We start from the raw sequence: 10,836 nt of genomic DNA, 5'->3' as shown, positions 1-10,836 counted from the left end.
TACTTGCCAACGAAATGACGATGAAAATGAAGCGAATCATTCAAAAGAAAAGGATGCCCATGATGACGCAGACCATAATATAATAAAGAACGTTTTGTGATAAATCAAAATGACAAACACACGTCTCTTAAGAATGCGAGCAAAGCACAAATAATACTTCAAGTAAAACATAGATCTACAGAGCGCCATTGAACTGGCACTCACTCAAAATCACTTCATCTAGACGAAGTTAATAGGTTAATGCTGATTTCTTTTGGGTCAAAATTCCGCTTCGAGGGAAAAAACTCGAAGTAAAGTCATTAACTACTCTAACTTTTTAAAATCGAGGAGACGTTCAGCTTTAGGGTATTGGGCTTACCATGACAAGAAAGTATCATAGAGAGAAGGTATGGTGTAACAAGCACGATAATGAAAACAAGTAAAGTGAAGAAACATTCCACCAGAAAAGTTGAACGGAAAATCAGACACTAAAATCGATTATTCCATAACAGGCGAAAAGTAATCATGGTTTTCGCCTAACCTCGGACGAATGGCGTGGCATCTATTTTCTTCGTTCGAGTGAGTACCAATGCTTTAAATTCTGTTATTTGCATTTTGTTACCGGTCTCTTCTTCGACAGGTCTAGATTAAATTAATTTCTAAAAGAAACCCCTCCCAAGACGGCCAAAGGCAGTTTTAAAATGAAGGCCTGATGCTTGAAACAATGTCTTTGAACTTTTTTTTCCTTCTCTAAAGTTCACCACGTTGATGGATCAGTAGTACTGTTCTAAAAAGACCCAAGTTCTTTACCTTCTGGTCTAAAATGCCTAACAATCAAGATGAAAGAATAACATCTAAACATGTTATGTCATACTGTTTGGGGCTCATCCTCGGTCGTAATCTTATCTTGTATCTATTGGCTCCTCGTACCTATGTTTATTCAACTAAGCACTTAAAGGCATCATTTTACGCAGTCTCTCGATTGCCTGTCGAGAGTGAGAAGGGAATGAAGGCCTTTTGTGGAGTGATCTGGGTGGTCACTTTGGCGTTGTCAAAGGCCCAAAGTCTGACAGATTCGGATCGTGTGGATTGTCATCCTGATCCGAACGTCACCCAAGCCCGATGTGAACAACGGGGATGCATTTTTGAACCCCCCCTCGGTTCGGGAAGGGCCCCTGTTTGTTATTTGCCCCCGTTCTACGGCTATCGACTTCAGGGTGACGAGGTCTTGCCCACTGATTTGGGCTTTGAGGCCATTCTTGAGAGGAATCTGGCGGAATCATCGTATTTTGGTCAGGATTTCTCATTGGTCCGCTTTGAAGTCGAATTCCAAACGGAATCTCGACTCCGGGTCAAGTTGAGTCCCTTATCAGCGGAACGTTACGAGGTGAGGTGAATTGAAGTGATCTTGGATCAGAGATGAATAGACGCATTCATGGACTGTTTCTTTCAGGTTCCAATCCCAATTGAGAGAGATTCCAATCGTCCTCAAAGTACATTGTACGACGTCCAATTCTCTTATGAACCAGTCTTTTCATTCCAAGTGATCCGAAAATCAACGGGAACCATCCTCTTTGATTCTTCCTACGGAGGCCTCACACTCTCTGATCAGTTCCTTCAAATAGCCTCGAGATTGCCCTCTGAGAATGTCTACGGTTTGGGCGAGCATGAACAGCCCTCTTTCAAACACGATCTCAATTGGAAAACATGGAGTAAGAAAGAAGCATAATTTTTCTAAAACTCATGAATTCGACGTCAAGTCCTCGGAATGCAAATTTTATGGAAACGTCAGACAAAACACGTACAGGATGCGACCATGTTGTCAAAGTATGAATACCCCTTGCCCTATGTAATGCACCGCTACATACCATCTAATGTAGACCTAAGTAGGCCAGACAACCTCAGGCACATTCATATCGATCACGTTTCCAGCCATGTTTGCTCGAGATGTATCACCCAACCCGGAGTTGAACCTCTATGGAACCCATCCCTACTATACCGTATTGGAAAACGATGGCAATGCCCATTCAGTACTATTTAAGAACAGCAATGCCGCCGACGTCACCCTGACGCCCAAACCTGGACTGGTTTATCGAACCATCGGTGGTGTTCTGGACTTGTATTTCTTCTTGGGTCCCACGCCAGAGAATGTGGTCCAACAATACACCGGAGCTTTGGGACGTCATCAAGTACCTGCTTATTGGTCCTTGGGATTCCACATTTGTCGATGGGGGTATGAAAGCACGCAGGATTTGCGGGAGGTCTATCAGCGCACTCTGGCGGCTGAAATCCCTCTGGATGGACAATGGTCTGATATTGATATTATGGATCGGAAAGTGGACTTTACCTACGATAAGGAACGTTTTGGAGACCTGCCCGATTTCATACAGGATGTACATAACGATGGTAGGTGGCTATGCTGTGAATACTACTTGGGGATCAAAGTGACCACTGAAGTTGGTAGACATTTAAGACTTTGCTTTCCACTTTGAATAAGTGATCGGCTGGCGAGCTTTGATGTATCCATGTCTGTTTAGGAAAATTGTAAAATCCCTATTCATCTTTCATCTTCCGGAGTGTTATTCGGTCCGAAAAATGGAACAAACATTCAAATGGCTATGTCTTCAAACTTGTACAATAACAAGAACATACGAATTTATATTGTGAGCTTAACAGACATGGTTTTCCCAACATGAAATGACTTGTTTTGTTATAATACCCATCTTTGGACTGTTCACCCAGGTGAACGTGGAGCGATCCAGTCAAGGAGAAGCACAGAAATGGCTTCTGCTTCAGGCTGGAGTTTTAATTGTGTTACTTACGACCGATTTTGTGGATTGAGATTTGTCGGTTTATGTAGCAATTGAATAAATAGCGACATTTTTGAGTCTTGATTATTTTTTCTAAATTGAATATAATATTGAAAAGAAAAGCTAAATTTTTCTTGTTTATCGAAAATAATGGTCGATAATTGTGAAAATAGTCCAGGGGCAAATTCACACAAAAAAGTTTTCCCCTTGAATGGTACAATGATGAAAGTTTTTGATGTTAGGTTGCCAATACTAGAGTGTCCATGGGTACAGAAGTCCTCTTTTCTAACTGGACTTTTTGTACCTTGATGCTGCCAGACACTTCCACTTCGGCAAAATTTGTTTCTTGAGACTTTTTAGGAGATTATCTTTCCAAAGAATGCCTCGGTAATCAAATATGATAAGCCAGTGGATACAAATTTGATCAAGATGAACATGAATTTAGTCGGCACTCAAAGACGGCTCTTGTCTCCTTGATCGAGCTTCAAACAACAATGGGAAATCAAAATCACATCTTAACTATGAACAGAAAAACCTTGCCGAGCAAAAGGTTATCGCTTTAATTCAAGATTTGATTTCTTTAACTCTTAGGGCGTCGCTTTGTGGCTATTTTGGATCCCGGGATTCCGACAGGAGAAAGTGACTATCCCGCATTTGAAGAAGGGTCCACTTTGGACGTCTGGGTGAAAGAAGCTCAAACCGGCCTTCCCATTCAAGGTAAGTATTGACTCACATGGCGAACCATATTTTGGTCTTGAAGATACAGCAAGAGGTCAGCCTTCAAGAAGTCAGAGTGACGCTATACACCTTGAGCGATGTCTGTCAAAAGATATCCTTCTTTGAGATTGACAAGCCTAATGGAAACCAAGAGCGTGATCACCATACGTCGGTTATGTAAACCATAATGAAACGATTAAATGCACGAGCCAGTTCTTTAACGCACTTTTAGGGATGGTGTGGCCAGATAGCCCAGTGTATTATCCGGATTTTACGTCACCCATCACCCGAGATTGGTGGGTCAAATGGATCAAGGCATGGCGCCAAGAAGTACCTTGGGACGGACTTTGGATCGATATGAATGAGCCCGCCAATTTCGAGCAGGGAAGTTTGAATGGATGCGAGGAGAACATGTGGAACAACCCGCCGTATGTTCCTGGTGCGAACGCTTCTTTTGGTTTGATCACCAAAACCCTTTGTATGGATGCTCAACATGCGGGAGGTTCCCATTATGACACCCATTCCATGTATGGTTGGTGGGAGGCTGTGGCCTCTTTCCAAGCAGTTCAAGAGGCCACAGATCAACGAAGTTTGGTCTTGAGTCGCTCCACTTTCATTGGAGGGGCCAAATATGCCTCACATTGGTTGGGCGATAATTTTGCAGAATGGGACAATTTGAAATATTCCATCATCGGGATCCTTCAGTTCAACCAGTTTGGATTTCCATTAGTGGGAGCGGATATCTGCGGCTTTAATGGGGATTACGATCCCGAGATGTGCGCCCGATGGCACCAATTGGGTGCCTTCTATCCGTTTGCTCGGAATCATAATAGCATTGGCAATGTGGATCAAGATCCGGGTGTGGATCCATTTGTGGCATCGATTGCCAAAACTGTTATGGAGGTAATGCATGCAGACTCTTTGGTTACACAAGGACGACGTCACCACTGGACAGTGACGGTAATGGGGGAAATGAGTACTTCCAATCCTAATCAATAAAATGCATTTCCCTTTGCTCGAGTTGACTCAATTGGAAACTCAGGAAGCATTGGTCAATTTAGATCTCAATCGAATGCTCGTGTAAAAAAACTATGAGCATTCAAAACTCAGACCAGGGAGGGCACAAATTGAATGAGGTAGCACCACGTTGGTAAGATCTTATCAACGTGGTGCCAAACCAGTCATTTTATGCCCATGTCATACTGAGTTTCAAGAACATACTGCCTTTGTCACAGACGTTTGATTGAGATCAAAATTAGCGAACCCTTTCTGAGCCAACAAGAGCCCAACTTGTATGAAGTAAATTGCATTTGGTTCATGTGGACAAAAGTTAGGTCTCCTCCACCCGACCATCTCTATCCAGTAGTGACGCCCTCCTTTGGTTCATTTACCTACAATCAAAACCGAGAGTCATGGTTGAGTTTTGTTTTCAGATTCGATATGCGTTCTTGCCATATTTGTACTCTCTATTCTATGAACATACTCAACATGGATCCACCGTGTTCCGACCACTATGGCATGAATTCCCTCAAGATGTCACGACATGGACCATTGACGAGCAGTTTTTGTGGGGAAATGCTCTGCTTGTCTCGCCGGTTTTGCGGGTAAAAATAGTTATTCATCTGATCCGCATCACTTCTCTAAAAAGGGACCAGCACGCCGAGCATGGGAATTGGAATTTTGGCCAATTTGTTTCCCTTTGTTTGAGTTAAGGACGTATGTTCCCTTTCTTTGGATGAATGGAATCGATCAGTCATATCGTATGTGGGGAGAAAACCCCCCCAAAAACTATATCTTAAAAAAGCCCATTGGTTTCCCATTTTGTGGCTAGAAGTCGAGCCCGGTCAATCATAATCAATCCTATTGTTCAACAACCTTCTCGGTTCCGATTTCCATAGCTCCGAACTTTTCGTTTAAAGACTGAAGACAAAAAGCTGTCCCAATGGTCTCATCAATTATTTGCATTGATGCAGTTTTTCCGTTCTTGTTTTCCAGCCCGGGGAAGTGTCTGTAAGCGCTTATCTCCCGGAGGCCAGATGGTTCGACTTTTATACCACCGAGGAAAGTGACGTTCGAGGAAACTTTTCCAACTTGGATGCGCCCATCGAGAAACTCCCGCTTCACATTCGAGGAGGTACAATTATTCCAACCCAGGTGCGTCCATTCCTCATGACTTTAAAAACCACTAAGTTGCTCTTCCGCCCACAAAAATGGATAGAAATGTGGAACTTTGAGTATGGGTGACGTAAATTTCCTCGCCGAGTCTAATGAATTAAGATTTCTTTGACTGAAGCCAAGTAACTAACTCGTAGTTAATTTGTTGTGGTGGGGAGGAAAATGGAAGATCAAAAGACCGGATATGCCTCCCTTTGAAATGCCTGCAGGTCCCACCTTCGTAAAAAGAAAAAGCCATCTGTATTCAGGAAAACACAGGTTTTCGCTGAAATAATCTGCAATCTCATAACAAGCACGTCACTTGAGAGCAGATCGTATTAATGGCACTTGTACATACATTCATGAGCTCTACGAATCAGATGTGGATGTTAGGAATGACCAAAGGTTATTGGGTTCTAGAATCGAAATTTGTTAAAACCACGTCGTCATGACATTTTTGAGTAAGAAGGTGAGGAGCCAGAAAGTTTCCAAGTTTAAGCAGTCGAGGAGGTTTGGGTTAAAAGAACCATGTTGAAGAGTTGCAAGGCATTTCTCTCCAATGAACTCTGGTGGGCATTGCTGTTACTCAAAGTGACTAAAAGTCATTTTTAATGCAGCCAAATGATGAAACAAAATTTGTTTGAAAGAACTATGCCCGGACGTAACGACAAACTTGCCTTCATCATGGTACCGGTGTCAGTAAGAATCAGAAGATGGCACTGCTTTTGCATTGGAGTGAGAGAAGTGACAATTCCATTAAATAATTCAAACTCCACATCCACTAGAAACGGATTAGTTATTCACGAGTCTAATAAAAGTAATTCTTAAAGATCGAACGAAAAAGTGCGTCAATAATATAAGCGCTTAATACTTGACGATCTCAAGCCCTCTTTCGTCTTTGGACCTAGAAAGCAAATAACTTCGGAGATTAAATTTCTTGGGTACACATCCAGATGCATTTTTTTGGCTCTAAGAAATTGGATTGATCAAAAGTGGCTTGCTCAAAACGATAAGCAATTTTCCTCAGATGAGGTTGGAACCCAGGTACCAACTTTAAGAGCGTATGTCCCACTGGTTGCAAGTCTGATAACACCGCAAAAACAGTTCCCTAAATTTGCAGGGACTGCACACAAAGCGGCCAGAGGCATGAAACGACTGTCCAAATTGCAGATACTTTTTCTTCGTTTCAGGCGTCTGCATTGAGCACGGAAATGGCCAGAAAGAATGACCTTCACCTTCTAGTGAGTCTGGATGAGAACCAGGAGGCCGAGGGTGTTTTGTATTGGGACGATGGGCAGAGCTTGGATCCATCCTGGGCCAAACACGCCAAGGTGGCTTTCACCTACTCGAATAATCAACTCAATGGAACCGTGGTGAAAAATGACCACTCCGCTTTGAACGATCTTCAAATTGGGAAGGTCTCTTTTTATGGGTTGCCCACCATTATTGCTCGGATTCGCTTCCCAGAGGAATCCCGTTGTGATTGGAATCAGACTTTTGCCTTCACACAAGTCGAGTGCTCGGAGAAGATCAACCCTGCGGCTGATTGGAGCATGGAGCTCTTCTTTTATTGCTGATTCATGTCTGCCAGATAGAAAATATTGTGTGCTCTAGGGTATAAACTTTTGTCTAGAGCACAACTCTTCAGTACTTTGAGAGAGGACTTTGAAAAGCAAGGGACAATGCAAAATTCATTACTGAAATAGCAGGATTGAAACCGTACGCTACTTCAATCCAGGTCCAAATGTCCACGTTCTAGGTCCAAAGATGTTTTACCACGACCATTGAAGAACTGCTTCACCTCTCCTATTGAGAGAGACTAGAAAGGTTTGGACTGTCCAGTTTTCAAGGACGGTATCTGAGTAAGTAAAAGTATCTGAGAATGAACGTTTTATTAATGACATTCATCACAACCCAGGTTTTAGGGTTAATTGTAAGGACTTTACAGGCTTACCATTAGGGTGACCTGTAGCGGTTAGAAAATCCCGTGAAAAGACAAACAAACAAAAAGACTTCGGGCCCTCGAGAACCCTAGTTAGCGCATCCCTCAAATGTTAGTATAGAATATGTAAGGCGTTGATGCTACCGTAGCATCTTTTAAGTCAGATCTGGACAAGCTTTAGACCAAAATTCCTCATCAACTTTGAATTCAAGGGCTAGCCAGATCCGTCAACTTTAATTCGTTGGTGTATCAGATTTTAGAAGAACACTGATCAAAATAACAATTATAGATTTTACATCTCCAGTTACTGGGGATAACATTCCCTAAATTGGTAAAGAAAGTCGAAAAGTAATCCAATAGATTTGTCGATTTGTCCAAATTAGACATAGCCGTTTCGCAGCAATGGTTTCCAGGGCGATTAGTTAACACGGGTGTGTATAACTAACGAAAAAAATTGCTATTTTTATTGATCTGTTAGACATCATCGGTAAAGTAGCCATTCAAAATTCACTCTCTGCGAGCACATCCAAAATCATTTGATTCTTGGCCTTCATGGACACACTCTTGGGCAGATCAATGACACTCGACAGTTCTCTATCGTCTTTGAAATCACCCCCGGGATTTGATCCCGATGGACAGGCTCCTTCATTGGAACGAGCATCTTCTTCTCCCGCCGAATTTGGTTTGGAAAGCTTCGATGTCGAAGGTTCAGGACTTTTGGGGTGGTTGTCGGCATCCGGTGGGTTTGACTCGATCTCGAGCGATTGGTTTTCATATTCAATTTCCAGTTCTATTCGCTTGAGATCATTACTGGAGGAGGTTATCTCTGTTATTGAGGGATAAATAACATGATTAGTTCAATGAGCAACAGTGTCACTGGACCAGGTCAATCAATCATCACTCACCAATTTTCTTCAGGGCCACAATGACAGCATCGGCATCAAAATCCGGCTTTTTGCGCTCGGTTTGGATCTTGTTTTCGTGAATGGTGATGCATTCCAACGGGTCGGAAAATATGCGGGTCACATAGTGTCCGCCTTGCAGGTTTTCTAAGTCATAATGCACGGTTCCAATCACACGGTATTGGAAGCCAAAAATACTGTAGGTGTCTTGTAATTGTAACGAATATAAGGCAATCTCTTTGGAGTCACTCCCGTCCGTGTTAAAAGCCCGATCAATCTCGACAAAGATGTATTGACCGGCTTGCTTGACCGCGGGATACACCTGACACAGGGCCCCACAGCGACACACCCGTTCGTGCAAAAACTTATTCAAGAGTTCCGACAAACTGCCGGACTGGGAGCCGTTAATTTTCAAGACATATTCTTTACACGAGGACACTACGAATCTTTGACAATTATCACACTCAAACTTCCATTGAAGGAACATCTTGAAGGCCGGATCCAGGTCCATGGACCCGCGATGTTCCGCCGGACTGGCCGCACATTGATTGAGAGCGCCTCGCAGAAAATCGCCGCAATCCACGGGTAAGTGGCTCACCTCAAAATGGGCGTAGTTCTGAAATACCCGTACCGCATCCAAACCCGCACTTCCTTTCGCATAATCTTGCAAAAAATGGCCCAGAACGCAACTGGCCACGGTGCATTGATGACGATGATGGGTGGGCGGATCGAGGCGCTGCCCCAAATCCGTCTGGGCTAATAAATGGAGGACGGAAATGGCGAAGCAATCTTGGCCACTGGCATTGGGCAGCCCACGGACAGTGGCGATTTGGGGCGGGGGCACGGGCGGTTCAGTCAGATCGTCCATGGGATCCGGACCGGCCAACCCGCGACGTTTGCGCATGGGTCGCAAGACATCGCCACGAGTTAGATGCTCGTCGAGAAGATGATGCCGCAATTGCTCGAGGTTGGTGAAAACCGGTCGATGAGGGGCGGGGCAATCAAAGCAATGGTAACGATGCAATTCGAAACCATGGGACTGCTGCCAATGGGCTAATAAACTGGCGGCATCGCGGAATCGCGGACTGGAGCTGCCGCACACGTGGCACAACTGATGAGTATGGCGATCGGTGATGTGATAGCGCACCGTGTGTCGCGGTCCGATCAGGTCGCAGATCTTGCAGTAGTCGTAGTGATGAGCGGCGATTAGGTGCTGATGGAAGGCCAAGTCCGTGACAAAGGCCGGTTTATTGGGACAGAGGAGACAGTGATCGCGGCCCAGTCGCTCACGTCGCGGCATAGGTCGGCCTTGGGCTTGGGCTTGTCGGACTTGCTCGCGGAATCGCGCCTTGATGCGACTCTTGCGCTCGCGGTCCTGGGCCTGCCAGGCACGCGGATCGGCGATGAGTCCGCGATGTCGGGCCTCGTAGTGTTGGTTGTATTGGGCGTTGGAGGCGAATGAGTCGCTCCAGCCCTTCTTGTCCACGCAAAAGAGGCACAAATGGTGATGTTGGCCGTGTTTAAGGAGCAGGTGGGTCTTGAGCTTCTTGAGGTTGGGCGCTTGATGCGAGCACAACCAGCACGGCCGGGCTTCGTGAGCCGGAGCCGGCTCCACGGTCACTAAAGCCAGAGGGTCGCTGGCTTCGGTGGCTTCGGCCTCGGCCTCCATTTCTAAGCCCGACCCAGTGTGGGTGTGGGCGGGACACTCGGACCGGTTGAGCCTCAACCCCAAACTTGGGCTGGGGAGTTGGAGTCAATCAATATTCAATGTTCACAGCCTCCAACTTACTCGGACCTTGGTGGTGTTGTCTCTAGTTGTAGCAGCTGTAGCCTGTTTTTATTAGTGCATTGATTCCCCTGAAGAGGGCCTGGTTAGGGGTTTGAAAGCATTTTAAGGAGAGGATTTTAAACAATCGTTAGATGATATTTTTGAGTGTACATATTTTTTCTACATTGCTGATTGAATTGTCTGATTGCTGAAATACAGTATTGAGTTGCCTTTTATATTCGTAATTGTTAGTTTTCTAATCATGTTTGGCCTTGCAATCTAGGTTTGTAGGATACCTAGGTCATAGGGCTTCATATCCCATTGTTTTGAAAACTTAGTCAAAAGGTGACTGATTCTTGCCAACATTTGTGATTTCGATCAACTAAACACTTATTTGACCCTCAACAAAGTCCACATAATTACTTATCCTCGTGTCATGGGAATTATAGAGTCAAATATCCTTGGAAAAAATGACAATCGACATAAAAATGACTCAGTCCGAATCATGTATTTAGCGGGTCTCCTGCCTTGAAAAAGTGGCAGATTAGCCTCTTAACAGTTAAT

At 44.4% G+C, this 10,836-nt stretch overlaps 2 protein-coding genes across 2 annotated transcripts; one reads left to right on the top strand and one right to left on the bottom strand.

The window, feature by feature from the left end:
• Positions 1-935: 935 nt before the first annotated feature.
• On the top strand, positions 936-7,294 carry LOC131881773 (sucrase-isomaltase, intestinal-like). The gene is made up of 8 exons (XM_059228732.1): positions 936-1,366; positions 1,433-1,691; positions 1,912-2,385; positions 3,381-3,506; positions 3,739-4,409; positions 4,940-5,110; positions 5,502-5,660; positions 6,851-7,294. Exons 1-8 carry the CDS (start codon positions 986-988, stop codon positions 7,235-7,237), a joined length of 2,628 nt encoding a protein of 875 aa, XP_059084715.1. The 5' UTR covers positions 936-985; the 3' UTR covers positions 7,238-7,294.
• A 744-nt stretch (positions 7,295-8,038) lies between these two features.
• On the bottom strand, positions 8,039-10,342 carry LOC131889004 (uncharacterized). The gene is made up of 2 exons (XM_059237988.1): positions 8,508-10,342; positions 8,039-8,428 (listed from the first exon to the last, which is right to left on the bottom strand). Exons 1-2 carry the CDS (start codon positions 10,171-10,173, stop codon positions 8,103-8,105), a joined length of 1,992 nt encoding a protein of 663 aa, XP_059093971.1. The 5' UTR covers positions 10,174-10,342; the 3' UTR covers positions 8,039-8,102.
• Positions 10,343-10,836: the final 494 nt, after the last annotated feature.

Source organism: Tigriopus californicus, chromosome 1 (genome assembly GCF_007210705.1).
Source record: "Tigriopus californicus strain San Diego chromosome 1, Tcal_SD_v2.1, whole genome shotgun sequence".
In the NCBI taxonomy this organism is placed as follows: Eukaryota; Metazoa; Arthropoda; class Copepoda; order Harpacticoida; family Harpacticidae; genus Tigriopus; species Tigriopus californicus.
Note: the sequence above shows the minus strand (reverse complement) of the source record. Positions and strands in the feature narration are given on the sequence as shown.

Bases quoted from the DNA above. Each gene is read 5' to 3' on its own strand.
- LOC131881773 (XM_059228732.1), top strand. From the start codon at position 986: ATGAAGGCCTTTTGTGGAGTGATCTGGGTGGTCACTTTGGCGTTGTCA. The intron at 1,692-1,911 runs GTAAGAAAGAAG...TCACGTTTCCAG, and splicing joins TCTCAATTGGAAAACATGGA to CCATGTTTGCTCGAGATGTA. The intron at 3,507-3,738 runs GTAAGTATTGAC...ACGCACTTTTAG, and splicing joins AACCGGCCTTCCCATTCAAG to GGATGGTGTGGCCAGATAGC.
- LOC131889004 (XM_059237988.1), bottom strand. From the start codon at position 10,173: ATGGAGGCCGAGGCCGAAGCCACCGAAGCCAGCGACCCTCTGGCTTTA. The intron at 8,429-8,507 runs GTGAGTGATGAT...CCTCAATAACAG, and splicing joins TGTGGCCCTGAAGAAAATTG to AGATAACCTCCTCCAGTAAT.